This window comes from Siphateles boraxobius, unplaced genomic scaffold (genome assembly GCF_051911475.1).
Source record: "Siphateles boraxobius isolate OS27281-9 unplaced genomic scaffold, OSU_SipBor_1 48, whole genome shotgun sequence".
Classification (NCBI taxonomy): Eukaryota; Metazoa; Chordata; class Actinopteri; order Cypriniformes; family Leuciscidae; genus Siphateles; species Siphateles boraxobius.
In genome coordinates, this window is record NW_027509119.1 from 836,983 (window position 1) to 854,572 (window position 17,590).

The 17,590-nt window shown below is 37.5% G+C and overlaps 1 protein-coding gene across 4 annotated transcripts in view; it reads right to left on the minus strand.

Moving 5' to 3' along the window:
• The window catches only part of pde5ab (phosphodiesterase 5A, cGMP-specific, b), a 63,986-nt gene that overhangs the window by 8,865 nt on the left and 37,531 nt on the right, over nt 1-17,590 (minus strand). For 3 of the 4 annotated variants that reach the window (XM_077201523.1, XM_077201524.1, XM_077201521.1), the window contains exons 7-15: nt 16,311-16,378; nt 14,459-14,567; nt 14,234-14,318; nt 13,105-13,280; nt 11,449-11,508; nt 6,617-6,763; nt 4,004-4,129; nt 2,265-2,359; nt 2,078-2,165 (exon numbers count right to left, since the gene is read on the minus strand). In XM_077201523.1, coding sequence (XP_077057638.1) covers nt 2,078-2,165; nt 2,265-2,359; nt 4,004-4,129; nt 6,617-6,763; nt 11,449-11,508; nt 13,105-13,280; nt 14,234-14,318; nt 14,459-14,567; nt 16,311-16,378 — 954 coding nt within the window. The remainder of the gene's footprint in view (nt 1-2,077; nt 2,166-2,264; nt 2,360-4,003; nt 4,130-6,616; nt 6,764-11,448; nt 11,509-13,104; nt 13,281-14,233; nt 14,319-14,458; nt 14,568-16,310; nt 16,379-17,590) is intronic. The other variant, XM_077201522.1, reaches the window with a different exon arrangement.

The window sequence follows — 17,590 nt, forward strand, 5'->3', positions numbered from 1 at the left end:
TATACATATGTCAATAGACTTGCTGTGGAAATGCACAAAAGTTGCCATTATACTATTGTGAATGTGTTTTTAACAGTTTTGAAAGCAGTGTGTTTGCAGCAAATATATATCTAGTTCAGTCGTGAAACACTAGAGGGCATCCTTTACATGCAATCACATCATCACCGCATGGCAGAAGCTGATTGGCCTCTGCTGATCCTGCAGCCAATGAGATCGCTTGCTCATCATTTAAATAGTCTGGTTGAGTGTGTGAGTCACTCTGAGCCCCTCCACCTCCCCAGCTCCACCTGCCTAGATCTGCTACAGCTTCGGTTCCCAGCAGGGGGGTCTCGGCCCACAAGGGGGCGTCAGCGAGCTCTTTGGGGGGTCGCGTCTTATTTTGAAAAGTGTTGAACAGTGAGCATTAAAGCAGCAGTCCGTAACTTTTTTTGTGTTCAAAATTTACATAATTTATACAATGAGCGAGTACATCATGAATCCATTTCCCAAACCGTGTTTTTGTCTTATCCTGAGTCACTATGGTACACCTGTAATAAGTGTTTATATTGGGACTATTTTACACTGGTTCGGGTCGCACCGACATAATGACCCAATCCTCACACTGATTAATAAAGCCTCACACATAACATGCAAAGTATTGAGGTCCCAGACACCAGTCATTTTGTAATAGTCTATATTAATTATTTTTTCCTACACACCAGTGTGAAATTGTGATATTTTTGTTATTGCATTTCAAATAGTGCCAATTAATAGGCTATACTCCTAGGCTTACGTTTTTAAATTACAAACGGCCTACTGATGTTTTTGTTATAGTATTTTCAATATTATACACTATTATTTGTGCATAAACATATCTGGTTATAGTAATAAACATACTTTTGTTTAAAAACAAAACATTTTGTCATGGTTGCTGCAAGCTTACAAGAGCGACAATATCATTAAATATCTCAGACAGAAAAAGGTTGGGAACCTCTGATGTACAGGATTCATGTTTGTCTATTCACGCAGATCTCACATGTTCACAGCAGCGTGTCTGAATAGATTGAACTGGTTTTAATCGAGTCAAACATCATATTTAAAGTGACTATAAACAAGCTGACCACATTAAGGCCTTATTTGCACTGCAGGTCTTCATTTGTTGATTATATCTGATTTTATTCTTTTAAAAGTGACCCATATCTGATATCTGCATTTACACTATACACTCGACAAAACAAGCACACACACACACACACACACACACACACACACACACACACACACACACACACACACACACACACACACACACACACACACACACACACACACACACACACACACACACACACACACACACACACACACACACACACACACACACACACACACACTGCCTTTCAGAAGTTTTGGGTCGGTAAGATTTTTTATGTTTTTAAAAGAAGTCTCTTCTGCTCTCCAAGGCTGTATTTATTTGATTAAAAATACAAAACAAACCCAGTAATATTGTGAAATATTATTCTAATGTAAATCAGCTGTTTTCTATGTGAATATATAGTAAAGTGTAATTTATTCCTGTGATCAAAGCTGTATTTTCAGCATCATTACTCCAGTCTTCAGTGTCACATGATCCTTCAGAAATCACTATAATATGATGATTTGCTGCTCAAGAAACATTTATCATTATTATCAATGTTATCAATTTCAAAAAAATGCTGTTGTTTTGAACTTTCTGTTCATCAAAGAATCCTAAACAAAATGGTACACAACTGTTTTCAACATTGATAACTTTTTAAAACTTTTAAAAACATTAAAAATCTTACCGACCCCAAACTTTTGAACAGCAGTGTGTGTGTGTGTGCGCGCGTGTGCGTGTGTGTGTGTGTGTGTGTGCGCGCGTGTGCGTGTGTGTGCGCGCGTGTGTGTGTGTGTGTGCGCGCGCGTGTGTGTGTGTGCACGCGTGTGCGTGTGTGTGTGTGTGTGTGTGCGCGCTTGTGCGTGTGTGTGTGCGCGTGTGTGCGTGTGTGTGTGCGTGTGTGTGTGTGTGTGTGTGTGTGTGTGTGTGTGTGTGCGCGTGTGTAATGTATAATATACTCACGGGGCTGTTGAGGATCATGAGACACTGGTCGAAGTGGTGATGCTCCATGGTGGAGTGGCAGTAAAGCTGGGCCAGTGGATGCTCACTTCTGTGGAAATATACGGCATCAGGCGCATCTTTACATCAGTGATATCACACACACACACACACACACACACACACACACACACTAAACCAAAGCACAAACCTTTTGATGTAGGAGTTGTTGACACCTCTGTGATCCAGATCATGGCTCAACGTTGCAATCATTAAAGCTAAAACCTCCAAATCACTCAGATTATTCTGTCAACGGAAACACAGCTTTATTACAATATTACAACAACTCTGAAAGTCACTCAACATAGGGACAGATTTACTAAATCAGCGTGAGAGCGCAATCCCATAAAAGCGCAGATAGGAGTGTAAAGTTCTGGTTGTGATCTACAGACGACACACACATTAATGAACACAGACGCAGCGGATCATTTCCATAATGACCAACACAATCTCGCGAGAGCAGCGCAAACACTAGTAAATCACCTCGCGTGATTCATTTAAACACTCTCCTCCTATAAATACTGTCTGAAAGGGAAACTCCTACACATGCAAATGCAATAAGATCATCTGCAGAAATAACCCCGTCCTCGCCTTTCAGTGTTAATTTCTCACTGCGTGTCTTTAGTAAATGCTGATTTTAACAACAAAAGAGGGTTTGGCCCTAAATCTTCTACAAAATGAAACAATATTGCTAGTCAGGAATTGGTCAATGCCTTAAAAACTGTCAAATACAGCCATGCTATCTAAAAACACATGCAGACACCCTTTATGAACAAGGCTTCTGGTGCTCTCCAAAATGACCAAATTTAATTTTTTTATTTCAATGAAAGGAATGTACTATATTTAAGTTTGATAATGTTTTTTATTTAATATTTTGTATTTTTAGGGGATTTTATGGTACTACATTATATTTACATAAGTTATAATCCATTTATTCACTTTTTGAGCATAGACCTGAAAATTACATTTCCAACTTAAACTTTGGTAAATCTTGAAAGCTTTAAAGCACAGACTGAAGTTTGATCTCTTTTCAAAGACGACACGTGGCAAATTATTGATGAAGTGAAAAAACGTTAAAAAAGTGCCCTTAAAAAAAGTTACACAATTTCACGTAGTATTGTTATGAAAAATGCACAAAAATACTATTTTCAATTTTTATATGAAATCTATATTTTCAAAAACACATTTTACTCTAAAACTGCAATAGAATCAAAGCCATAAATATAAACAAGTTGTGTTCCAAATTTGAGCTTGATATCTCAAAAAATGATCTTTCACAGTGAGAGTGTGTTTGTCTGCAGTACCGAACGCTTCCACTAGAGGAAATCTCTCATTCATTTCTAATGCGCTCAATTTTAGACCGTGAGGAGCACAAGTGTTACTGTTGTTTACAGACCATTTAACCTGTTTGTATCATGTCCATGATTTTCTTTGTGTTCGCATAGCAATTGCCAGAACCTTTACCAAGTTTCAAACCAAAAATAAATAAAACACGTAAAATTTTTCAGGTCAAAAATGACCGAAGAGCACCAGAGGGTTTAGTTCTGCATTCATAAATACCAAATAATTCACAATTGTACGAGGCTGACTCAACATAAAGCTCTTCATGGTATTTACTATTCAAAGAAAGCAGGCATTTTCTATCAGTGCGTGAGTGTAAACGCAAATGATTAACTACCTCAGTAAACAACAGAAGACGTTTATAGTGGAACACAATAAAAACCGTTCCGCTAGTTTCATTCTTGCTTAACTGGTTTCTCTATAAACATTTCAAGAGAGCGATGACTACAACTGCACATCTCAGTGTAGATCATCAAGCTCAGGTAGTGTGTGTGTGAGTTGTTTTTACTGATTTAAGCGTTTAAAGCGTTTGTTATCAGATCCACTGACCTGAACCCGGCCAGACTTCAGCACAGCAAACATGCACTGCGACGTGTTGAACGCGTGTCTCCAGTTGTGATAAACCACGTTCTTCCTGTAGTTCTTCTTCACGCTTAAGATCCACTGGCACAGACTCTGGAACAGCGACACGTTCATAACAACTAAACTTTTAAAGCTATAAAGATTAGACTGAAAGACAAGCTAAAACACAACAAAATATGATATATACAGTCAAACCAAAATTTATTCAGACATCTTCAACGTTTCTCACATTATCACAGTTTATTCGCTCTAGTTTAGAAAATAGTAAAAAAATATGACAAGAACTCAGAGTGTCACAGTTCTGTCACCTCGGTCTGGATTTTCCCATGGGTTTGTGACAGGACTGTGACACGGCCGGTTCGTCATGTGTTTATGTCTAGTCTGGTCCTGTGTTAGCACAAGAGTGTTTTGTTGTTTCTTGTGCCATGTGCTCTCTTGTCTAATTGTCAACCCTGCCCATCTTGTTAGCTCGTTATTGGTTTAATTCCCCCATCTCTCTGCCTTGTTACCTCTGTTGTTTGTTAGCCTATTTAATCTCCCTGTTTGCTGTCTTGTGCCGATTCGTTGTACATGTTACGTGTTCCAGTTTGTGTCCTCCCGTTTGTTCCTGGGGTTGGAGTTTCTACCTTTCCTATTTGGCATCGGAATAAATCACTCTGCATTTGAATCCGCGTCTCTTGTCGACTTCACGTGACACAGAGTTATCAAATCAGTTGATATTTCACTGGGTTTGTCCATCAAAGTTAGACTGTCTCACAGATTAATTATGTTGAATATCTGTCAGCTGTTAAATGTACAGCTGCAGTCCGTAGTTTTTCCTCTTTGTCACCATCTCTGTTAGAAATCTGCAATTGCAGTTATTATCAACTTTACGTGTGTTGTTTGGAAGTATGACCAACATAAGAATTTTCACCGGAAAATGTCCCAAAAAAAAAAATTCTAGCATTTCGAGATTAAAGTCAAAAATTTCAAGAATAAAGTCAAAATATTTCAAGAATAAAGTCAAAATATTTCGAGATTAAAGTCAAAATATTGAGAGAATAAAGTTGAAATATTTCAAGAATAAAGTCAAAATATTTCAAAAATAAAGTCAAAATATTTCAAGAATAAAGTCAAAATATTTCGAGATTAAAGTCAAAATAATGAGAGAATAAAGTCGAAATATTTCAAGAATAAAGTAAAAATATTTCAAGATTAAAGTCAAAATATTTCGAGATTAAAGTCAAAATATTTCAAGAATAAAGTCAAAATATTTCAAGAATAAAGTCAAAATATTTCGAGATTAAAGTCAAAATATTTCAAGAATAAAGTCAAAATATTTCGAGATTAAAGTCAAAATATTGAGAGAATAAAGTCGAAATATTTCAAGAATAAAGTCAAAATATTTCAAGAATAAAGTCAAAATATTTCAAGAATAAAGTCAAAATATTTCAAGAATAAAGTCAAAATATTTCGAGTTAAAGTCAAAATATTTCAAGAATAAAGTCAAAATATTTCAAGAATAAAGTCAAAATATTTCGAGATTAAAGTCAAAATATTGAGAGAATAAAGTCGAAATATTTCAAGATTAAAGTCGAAATGCTATAAATTTTTTTGTTTTTACGTTGCGGTTCAGGGCTTCCGTGTCTGAACCAGTATCAAACCGTGCAAATTATACTTTGTTCTCAAATTGTTAATGCTAACAACATCAGCATTGCGTGACTACATTTAATGTTTATTAGGGATACCTGTAGTTCAGTTTCGATTTCTGTGCAATCTAATTTATAATAGTCAGAAAAAAAGCCGTCTCTGCGTATATTTTAAAAATAACTTCCAATATTATCCTCGTTTCCGCACGGGCCGGTTAATCTCTTTTCTTCTGTAGCCACTCCGAAGTCCGAAGACTTTTGTATTTTACAGCGGGTGAATCTCCAGTTGGTGATCGTCGTTTGAATCTTTCTGGATCCGCCATCAAATTGATACGTTTACTTATATATCAAGTGCTGTGAGAAAAGGCTATAAAACAGCCTCACACTCGTATCTACTAGCCGAGACTCTTCTTTATGTGTAGATGTGACGTAATGACACAAACACATGCTCGAATCTACAGCCGAAATCCACAGTGCCACTGGAGTTACACACATTATTACAAGCTGACCGTTTAGAGTCGAGCTACGGCAAGCAGAGAGTGTTGAACACTGGCTGGTTATGCACTCGCTTAAAAAAAATGTAGATAATTTTTAAAGCCTAAATTTGGTCCTTTTTTTTTTAAAATTAAGTTTTTTTTTACCCCATTGGCAGATAATTTTGCTTGTTTTAAGTTTCATTTTGATTGATTTTTCCCCCCAGAAAACAAGATATAATTTCTTATAGCATTTTACTACTTTAGTAAATCCATCTTGATTTAAGAATTTTTAGATATTTGGACTGGAAACAAGACAAAAATACTGAGTAAGAAAAGCACTTTTTGCAGTGTAGAAATCATTTTCGGCCTATTCATCTGCTTTGCATCCATTTTATATAATAATATGATCAGTTATAGAACGCCTTCCTACATCAAACTATAATAATATGAAAAATCATTATTTTTCTGATGGGTACCTTGTACTTCATCTGAAAGTTCTGCACAAGCTTGAGGTCCACAAACATGCGTATGGTTGCTTGAGTCGTGTCAGCGTCCGACAGGTCGAAATCACTGAAGCTGAAGTCCATCAGTCTGAGAGATTGAGCCGAGGGGATCGTGGCGGCCTGTGGATACACATCATCTCAACAATCACAATAACTTAAGATAGATTTTTAGAACTCTATAAAAACTTCATAATAACCATCTGTGACAACTACCAACCACCTAGTAACACCATAGCAACCACCAAAAATACCATAGCAACCACCCTGAACACCCTAGCAGCCGCTCAGAAATGCCCTAGCAACCACCCAGAATACCCTAGCAACCGCCTAGCAACACCAGAGCAATCACCCAGAACCCCCTAGTAACCACCCAGAACACCCTAACAACGTCCTACCAACCACCCAGAATACCCTAGCAACTGCTTAGAAACAGCCCAGAATACCTTAGCAACCACCTAGCAACACCATAGCAAACACTCAGAACACCCTAGTAACCATCCAGAATACCCTAGCAACCGCCAGGCAACACCATAGCAACCACCCAGAATACCCTAGCAACTACCCAGAGCACCCTAGCAACCACCTGAACAACATGAATAAGCCACATCTCAGCACCAGAACATCGTACAGACATGTTTGTTGGCTCGCATGCAATCACTCTAGCAACCGACTGGCGAGTTTTGCCACTGCAAGCACCACTCACATTTTCTTCAGGAAATGTACATTCAAACTGCAAGCGAAGAGATCACTGTCTGACAGGCATTAATAATCAATGATCTGCTCTTTTGAAAACCATAACCATTGCATAATGCAGAGTCCATAAATCATGTTGATTCTACGTGCTTCAGTAAGAAAACAGAAAGCAGAATATCCAGCAGGGATAACATAACTTTCATATAGTCAACTACAGTTCAGGTATTAATATTCACATGCTATCTGCAGGCATCAGGACTTGCAATTTAATATTTTTTCCAGACCTTTCCGAAACATTTCAAGATCTGCACATCGCTTCAATGCAAAGACACAAAATCCCCCTGCAATTGAGCCTTTTCACATTTCTGTACACTAAAGCAATGAGCCAAATAGACAAAAATGCAAAAAACAAAACAAAACATGCATACTCTACTAATGAAAAAGAAAGACTCTAAATGCGAGATAAAAGCCAGTGCTTTACTGAGAAATGGCAAACGGTTCAATCACATGACCTTCCTCAAAGCCTGCAGGGGTTTGGCATTTCTCAGTAAAGCACTGGTTTTAATCTCGCATTTAGTCTTTCTTTTTCATTATTAGAGTATGCATGCTTTTTCCCCCCCTCATTTTTGTCTATTTGGATCTTTTCACTCTATGCAATGAGTTTTTGGCTACTTTTCCAGCATTTAAGCTTCCCAAAAATCCACGCTGCAATTTACCATTACACATTTGTACTCTGCCAAGAAATAAATATATATGAATGCGCTGTTGCATCTTTAATAACTTTAGAGGCTTAGTTTGCGGTGTTATCATAAGCCGTTTGTTCGGTTACACTCACTGGCCCTCAAACTGCGTACACCAAATTTCCCAAAACCACGGTGACTTTGATATTTATCAATATGGACGTTGGCGTACGGCACGCTCAAATCCTACGCCAGGTCAGGAGGTGGTGTACATGTACGCACGTTTTGAGTAAGTGCGGAAATGCGCAGAAAAACAATTCCTAACACCACAAAACGCACTGACAAACTAAAAGATATGAGGAGCTCTTTTCCAAAACGCGATAAACGCCATTTTTAAAAATAAATTTGTATTTTATTTCTATTAATAAACTAGTGTTGTGTCTGCAAAGATGAAATTGATGATCACCATCTCCGTAGTGAACGCGCCTATAGAGACAGCAGCCTATTTCTTTTCGTTTATAATTGTTTCGTTTAAAGACATTTCAAGCTTTCTTTATAGATATATTTCTCACGTCTGTGAGGCACATACTGAGTTTCGGTTAATTTGTGATGAGGTGCGCTCCAGTTCACGTGCAATGCAAGGGACCGCACTCGCGCCTCCATGTCATGACTCATGATTATATTGTCTGCTATTTGCTTCTTATTTATTAAATCCAGGCAATTGGTTGATGAAAAAAAATATTAAAATTAAGATACAATTTATACAAAACGAAATTCACTTTAAAGAAAGGCTTTCTACAAAACAAAACTTAATTAAGTGGCCAAAATCATGTCTGAGCATGTCTCCCGATATATTGCGCATCCTATCTTACCCTATGTTCACTTTTCATAATCAACATAGATGGAGAAAAAATAACATTATTATTTTTTTAACAAATATGAAACTAAATGCACTTAGTTAATGGCTACAACCGTAGCCTAATAGTAGGCCTGAATATTGTTATCATTACTTTTTTTAAGTTCGGCACGAATTACTATTAGCCTAAATGTGTTACTAAATGATTTGAATGTATTTTTAACATTGTTGTATTTAAGGACTGTATTTGTGTGTTATTTTTAAATTATTTGTTTTATGTGGTGGACAATATTGGAACGTGACATTGGAAATATTTATTTTATTTTTACTATTTAATTAATATTACTATTTATTTTGTTTGGCTTTTATTTATTTCATGCAGTTGCACTTACTTAATTTATATTAATTTATAGTATGAGTCCCTGATTATATGTTGCATGTTCTCTTGTTGTTTTTTTAGACAAAAAATGGATGGATTTATAGCGTTTTGAAAAAAAAAATACAATTAACTTTGAATTTATCATCAACAATATTGTTGTTTGATTTAATAATAATTTTTGATGATGGTGATGGTCTCGATCTCCAGAGAAGTGTCTCCTCTATGCCGTCTTCCGTGTGTCGATGGTGTAAAATGAGGGCGTGGGGGAAGCGGAGACTTGAATATATAGGGGCGTGTTATTCTAATGACGATCGTTTTCAGCCGCGGCATTTATCAAGGGCAGGCATTGCGTACACCTGGATTACAAAGGTACGCACAGCTTCATAAATCAGGCAGTGAGAGGAGTGTAAGCATAATCTTACACCAATATATACGCCCGTTTCTACGCAAGAATGATAAATGAGGGCCACTGTGTGGAGGAATCAAGCTTGTGTCCAAAACTCGGGATCTATTGAAGAGAACTTGAAGAGAGCGCCTGTCGTAGGATTCAACGCGTGCTGTCGAGTTTAATAGAGGCGTCTTATCTAGTGTTCTTCTACAATTAAAACTAACGGATGGTAACATTGTCTTCTATGATGATCAACATGCATAACTCTGTTCAAATCTCAGAAACTTTTATTTAATTGCATGACCCTTAAATGCTAAATGACAAATAAAGTTATTTTCTTCCAGAAGAATAAATTCTGAACTCCTGAAACGAGTCGTCAGTAATTCCAGTCTTACTTCCTGCGTAATCCACGTAGGTTTGTAGCTAATTTGCATAATTCCAGCCTGTGGTGTTGATTGGCTGAGCAGCGTCTCTTAGCTCCGCCCTTAAACGCTGTAGTTTATCTGAGACTGGTGAGTTTGGTCCGTGTTGTTCGTGTTCGAGAAGACGCTGTTTTCTGCTGACAAAGCAAATCCACTTTGATGAGATTGATACGGTAAAACCCACGCCATCGTTACTGTTCGTATCGCTGTATCAAGACCTGACATTCAGATATGATAATGAGCGTTTGCTTTCTGACCAATCACAGCAGAAGAAGCTCTCAGAGAGGCGGAGCTTAGAGAGACTGAGTCTTCCAACAAACCGTTTCAGACACTGAGAGAAAAGAGCTGATCATCTTATGTACATTATGAGAAAATTAAACTGTTTTTGACCTTTGATGAATGTAAACCTGTTATAGAGGACGCCAAAACAAAATTCAAGACTTTTAAAGCATCTGGGGATCCCAAATAAATAGGGGTTAACATCCTATTCCATCATCCTCAAAATGAAGCATATCTTCAGCTGTTTTTACATGCTTTATGAATTACACAAATAATGCTAAATCTGCAAGCTGACCTTCGCATCATAAGAGTAATTGGTGTAATTAACTCTCAATAACTCTCAATTGAAGCAGAAATTCTGCCTCTGTCTGCGTTTAATTCCCTGATTATTCTAACAGTCGTAATCAGTTTTCCATACGCTGTGTCCAAGCAACTGCTTCTGGGACATTCCCACCGGGAGTCTGAAGCTTCCTTCACAAACTCACTGTAGAATAACACACGGTTCTGGGGTTTTCTTCTTTAGCTTTAAAACTGTGTAATTCCCTCCCACTGAGATTACACATGCAGAATCTTTTAGTGTTTCTAAATCTTCTCTTAAAAACTTTTATCTCCGGCTAGCATATATGTGAATATTATTATTATTATTTTAATTTTTTTCTCTCCATGTCTTTCAAATGATTTTGGATTGTATGACTCTATTTATTTAGTTTTTATTTTTATTTACTTAATGTATCTTTTCTGTAAAGCGCTTTGAGATACAACTTTTAAAGGCGCTATATAAAATAAAATGAATTAACTGGCATCCTTCCCCAAAATAAATAATAAAAAAGAGAATGCTGATATACAGCAATTTGCACATCATATATGTGATTCTACTGTATTGTAAAATTAAAATAATCCACAGTTGAAAAGGAGCTTTACCAACCCATAGTTGGGATGCTTATTGGGTTATTTTTAACCCAACATTATTAAGGGGATAGTATAATGTGTTTATTGGCTATTTCACACTGGCATTGAACATGGCTTATGCCTCCAGTTGTTTGTAAATGGCACATTCAAAATGATGAAAGCACATTTTAATATGATATAATGATAAATTGCAATTTACCGCCGATACCTGGAGCGCCCGCGTCTCTTCCTCTTCAGCCGACGCATGATAAGAGAGAACCTGCAGAAACACACACACACACACACACACACACACACAGGCATGGGATGTTAATGGGATAAGGTTCACACATGTTCTGTTACTGTAATTTCCTATTATCACTGTAAAGCTGCTTTGAAGCAATCTATATTGTTAAATACGCTGTATAAATGAAGCTGACTTCACTTGACAATGCAATTTTACAGTATGTCTTCAACAACGTAGTGCCGTTTAATTAATCTCCAGTGTAACGGACGGACTGGAAGTAATCAAACACATTTGTATCGCATTTCTCTCTTGACTCATTATTTGATCGAACTGACAAAAAAGTTAAAACATTTAGGCTGTGCGTTTTTAGCCAGCAAGGCACTTTTTTTTCTTTATTCTTCAGTTTTTCAGTTACTAGTATCTGATTTCGCAGATAAAGTGTGTTTCTAAGTATACAATTGTTGACACAATGTACAGTATTTGCTCTGGCTTTTGTTTTTTAAATGACTTTGTTCAGTTGTTTGTCGTCGTCTGTTGCAGGACGTGCTGATTGGTCAGTGTGGCATTAGTCCCGCCCCTCCTCCACTGTGATTGGACGGCTGTGCAAAAAAGTGATGAGTGCTGAAGTGATGAACTTTTACCGTTGAAAACTGTTCCAAAAAACTAAAATTATTTTGTCTCATTGTCTCAGAATATATTTCAATATGGTATTACTGTAGAAATGTAGCAAATTGCCGCCTTATTCACTTTTTATTATTTTTTGTACTTTTGACATCTTCACCCTTTATTCAAATATTATTAAATATTTGTTGTAGATTTTGTAAGCATATTGTGCAACGTATTATGAACGTGCAAAAACAAGAGAGAACCAATCAAATATTAATAATGATTATCTTGTAGGCAATGCTTTTTCCTGACAGCTTTTGATTTTTCCATGCATTTCTTTTTTTGCATAGTAAATTGTAGTTTGACTTTTTTTGGCAAATAGGTTTGTCATATATATATATATATACATACTGTATATACATCTTAACCAAGTTTAGTGTTTTGTTCTCCCCTCATATTTAAAATATTTTCCTCATATTTTGATGGTTTAATCAAACTTGTGGGGTCATTAAATACAAATATCCCACTTTTGGCCTGTACTGTATATAATATTTCAGTGGTGTTTGTGTCTGACTGAGAACAGAATTCGTGTCATTTGCATTGAATGCATTTTGTGCCAAAACAATGATAAATCATTCACAGTTTAGCTCACGTATAGATTTCTGTTGTGCTCAATGTGTTTAAGTGATGTAAGTATTGAGAAATTGTATTGTAAAAAAACCTGTAATACCACCAACAAATTAATGACATCATATTTGTTGTTCAGCAACTTTGCGGTCCGTCACAATATAATATTAAGGAGGGTGGATGGAAACTATTATTCTAAACACCCCAAAAAAAAACAACATATGATATGTACTGAAGAATTCAGACTTTTTTTCTTCCAATTGCGAGTTATAAAGTCTGATTTGCGGGATATAAACGTGGGATTCTGAGAAATAGAGTCAGATAAAATTGAATTTTTTTTTATTCCATGGCAGAAACATGGAATGAAATGATTGAAATGTCTAAAATCAGACTCACCTCAAGTGTGACCTCTTGCTTGGCCATCGCTCTTTCCACGGCTTCGTACATCTGTGTGTTCTGGATGCCCAGTCCACAAAAGATAGCAAAGGCCTCGAGAAACTGCTCATCGTTCCTATTAAAGGCTTTGACTTCTCCTGAAGCGTCATCCATCTTATTCACCAACTGGCAAACACCTGCATTCAGAGGCCAAAATACTTATATGTCAATATTTAGCACAAAATACATATATTTCTGTATATATTTTGACCTATTGTATATGACTTTCCTTTCTCCATGTAACACAAAAGGGGATTTTCTAAAGAATAAACTTGAAACATGGCATATATGGGCTGCTTTTGAGATACTTTTATGGTATTTTTTGTAATTTTATACAGGTCTCCGTTTACTTTATTACATGGTAAAAGGGTCCAGCACTTTCTTTATAAATTCACTTTTTGTGATGCATGAAAGAAAGAAGTTCATACAGGTTTGGAATAAATGAGTCTGAATAAATTACATTTTAATGTTCCATTATTCTTTAAGGCTGAGATCATTAGTGGTTTATCAGCGGTCAGAAACTTAATTAACCTCTATTGTACGTCTAGATAAAAGGAGTTAAAGCAATCAATTAAAAAAAGATTTATTTTCATCACGATTGGCTCAATGAGACTATACAAAATACGACATAAACCCTTAAAGAAGATGACATGCTAAATTATTCTAACCAATTCAGACTTTAATTATTATACGGTTTATATTGCACTTGAACTCGACCAGCATCACAATGGTGATCATTGTTTAGAAACTTAATGATGTCAGGTAAAAATGCATGAGAAATGGTGCGGACTTAAACCCAATCATAAACTATATTTTTATGCTTTTAGAAGAAAAAAATGAGAAGTGTCTAAGCTGCAAGTGAAAAAAAAACACCATCAGATGATATTTTGTTTTCACTAATTTTCTTTTCTTTTATGCTTTCATCTACTTTCACAATTTGAGGCGTCATTTATTGGGGTGCTTAAGCATCATATGAGCAATAGTAATCTCAATGTTTGTCTTAGTAGCACCACTAATAAATGCTCTTGATCATTTTAGGAACGATGTTGACTAATAGCTCAGATTGTGGAAATTTTGAAAAGACACATACCTATCACTTTATCTTTCTTCCCATTCCTGATTGGCGTGCAGAGAAGACTTTTGATTTGACCGTTCGAGGACTCTAGATTTTCACTCTTCGTAAAAAGTAATGAGGGGAAAAAAACAAATGCAATTGCAAAGTTTAAAATTCAAGCAGCTTTGGGGAAAAGAGGCAGTTTTTAGTGAAATCCCAGAAACATCGGGATGACGCTATGGAAATTCACTGCACACTCACAGTCCATGGAAATCGCTGGTCTTCGGTGACATCGGTGATGTTCAGCGACTCCATACTGTTCCTGACATACTGAGCGTAAATGTAGTTAATCTTGTTGACGTCACATTCCCTGTAAAAAACATCAAGACATGATTAAGCGCTCCTGCTTATAACATGGGTTCCACGTGGCCCAGATCTGGCACACATGGGTTCCACATGGCCCAGATGTGGCCCGGATGTGGCCCGGATCTGGCACACATGGGTTCCACACAGCCCAGATGTGGCCCGGATCTGGCATAGATGTGTTCCACACGTCCCAGATGTGGCCCGGATCTGGCACACATGGGTTCCACACGGCCCAGATGTGGCCCGGATCTGGCACACATGGGTTCCACATGGCCCAGATGTGGCCCGGATCTGGCAACCATGGGTTCCACACGGCCCAGATGTGGCCCGGATCTGGCACACATGGGTTCCACATGGCCCAGATGTGGCCCGGATCTGGCACACATGGGTTCCACATGGCCCAGTTGTGGCCCGGATCTGACACACATGGGTTCCACATGGCCCAGATGTGGCCCGGATTTGGGGCGACACTATGTTGTTGCCTGGGAATGGTATTTTGACCAGTTAAGAACTCATGAAAAGGTTATAAAATGTGTAAATGAGTCCAAATTAGCGGCAGGAATTCCTCTGTTGAACACAAAGGAAGATCTGCTGCGAGGAGGCGCGCAGTTCTGACCGAACTGTCATGTGCTCCAAAATGACAGAAAAAAAGCTGCATGAACGTGGTCTTAAACGTTATATTGCAAGTCTTTTATTACATAGTCTTTTTAACATCCCGACTGTGAAGGGAAGAACTTGAGCGTTCACACATCTTATGACATCACATCCTGTTTTGGGTTGGTTTAGATGTGTTTGGTCCGTATTGCGGCCATATTTCAGTCGAACCGCACCAGAGTTTTTTCGGTGAGCGAAGCGGAGATCCATCTTTGCAGAGTTTCGGCTTGTTTGGTTCGTATGGCAGCGTTCACACTTATTGAAATGAGCCGCACTTACAGTTCGCTTTAATCCAACCAATCCCGCCAAGTGTGAACACACCCTTAAAGACAAAGCTTTATGTGAGGAAGAGAATATGAAAATCACTGAAAATCTTGACGTCTAGCTTAAAGCTCTTTGTCGTTTCATGAAATATACAAGGATGTCCGATTCATGAATTGTTTAAAGTCCCCCTCTGGTCAATAAATGTATCCTCTAAAACAAATTTTTGATCACCAAAATTTAATTTTTAAATGTTTTCTTCCTTGAATATTTCCTTAAAATATCTTGAATGTAACTCAACACCTTGCCTCATTTAGTATACATGTTTCTATAAATATGCAAATGAGCCCCGCCTCCACTCACTCACTCACTCAGAGATCCGCTCGTTGACGACCACACGTGGATCTGATTGGTTACAGGGTAGTTTGTGACGTCAGAAACACCAGCGATTTCAAACACTGTGTTTGAGACTGTCTTTGGTTCACTGCAGTTTTAAGGAGAAAATACTCAGCAATGCTGTCGACTTATGAATTTACACATGGTTTGTCTTAAAGCATCTTAAAAACACCACATGGATGGATGGATTTTCACCACAGGGGGACTTTAAAGGGTTCGTTTGCATGAGTGTGAGTTGATTTACCTATAAGAGATCAGTATAAGTGAACCTCAAGCATCATATTCAAATAACAAAAAAGATATTACATTAGAAACCTCAAGGCAGGTGTTTTGGAGCTGAAGTCTATAGTCTAAACTCCATATTGCTGAACTTGTATTGAGCATTCCTGGCACTTTGCCTTGCATTACATAACAGTAATTTTTATGAAAACCCCACCTGTTTGGGAAGTCCACGGATCCTCCAAGCTCCTCATGTTCCATGTGAAACACACTGGAGAATGTGTTCTGTAACACAAGCAGAAACGCAATTACTTACACGGCAACTTTAGAGAGGTTTAACAGAGAAGTAGGCCCGTATTTCTGTGGCTTTTTTAATGCTATTAGTGTCTGGCTTGCCTGTGTAAACTCAACTGCAGTCTCATGGTTTAATGTGCCCGTGTTTGTGCATTTCTGGAAGGGTTAGAATTTCCCGCTCATGACGAATTCAGTACGAAATGCATTCAAAAAAAAAGTTTGAAACAAACATGCAAAAACAAAAATTATGAGTTCAATTTCCACATTCCCGACCACATAACAAACATTGAATATGGGTTTGTTGGCAGACTTCACTTTCACTTCCAACAATTATTTTCCCCAAATATGAAGACACTCGGAGGATTGCCAATCTGGTATCTGATCGTATATCTCTGTTTTTCACAATGTTAATCTGTTTCCATAACACTCAACGTGACTGCGACCTGGAGAAGGATTTCACAGAATTAACAAGCTTTCTTTTTTCACTTTACAGCTGGACTTTAGTGCAAAGTCCAAGGACCATAAACACTGGGTAAAGTTGAGGAAACCCAGAGCAGAAATAGGTTTCTAGGTTAACACATGACATCTATGATAGACAGAACTCCCTCATAAAGATAGACTCGATCCCGTTCATAACAGCTCACATAGCTAGAAAACCTGGACATATGAATATATACGTTTAGATGAATATGTGCTGGACTCTTTCCTCTCAATAACAAAATTAACACAAAAATGACAGCGGTGACAAAACAGCCGTTCAGAAAGCATCTGATCATAGAGATGAGGATGTTTGCTCTGTAATTCAGCTCTCCAGTCACATCATATTTAATCATATACAGCTTTATACAATCTACAGCTTTAAAGCAAGCAGCTTTACAGTATTAAACATGAAAAAACAGTGTCTCTTTCAATTAGAAATACAACTTGGGTTTCTAGTATAAAGCATCTCTCCAGTGTGTTCATGTTTTTACTCTCGTCTTAACCTCGACGAACTGAACAGAAGAACCTCAAAGAAGGCGGAGCCTCAGAGCCACACCCACCTATTACATCACCACACGGACCAATGGGAGTTTACCAGCCGGAGCGAACCTTAAGCTGTTTCGAACTCCTGAAACAAGACTTTGGCCTGATTTCTTCCCAATTATGTCACACCAGTTCGTTCTTCGATTTCTATTGCAGTATATCAGAGCCTTCACTGAATCC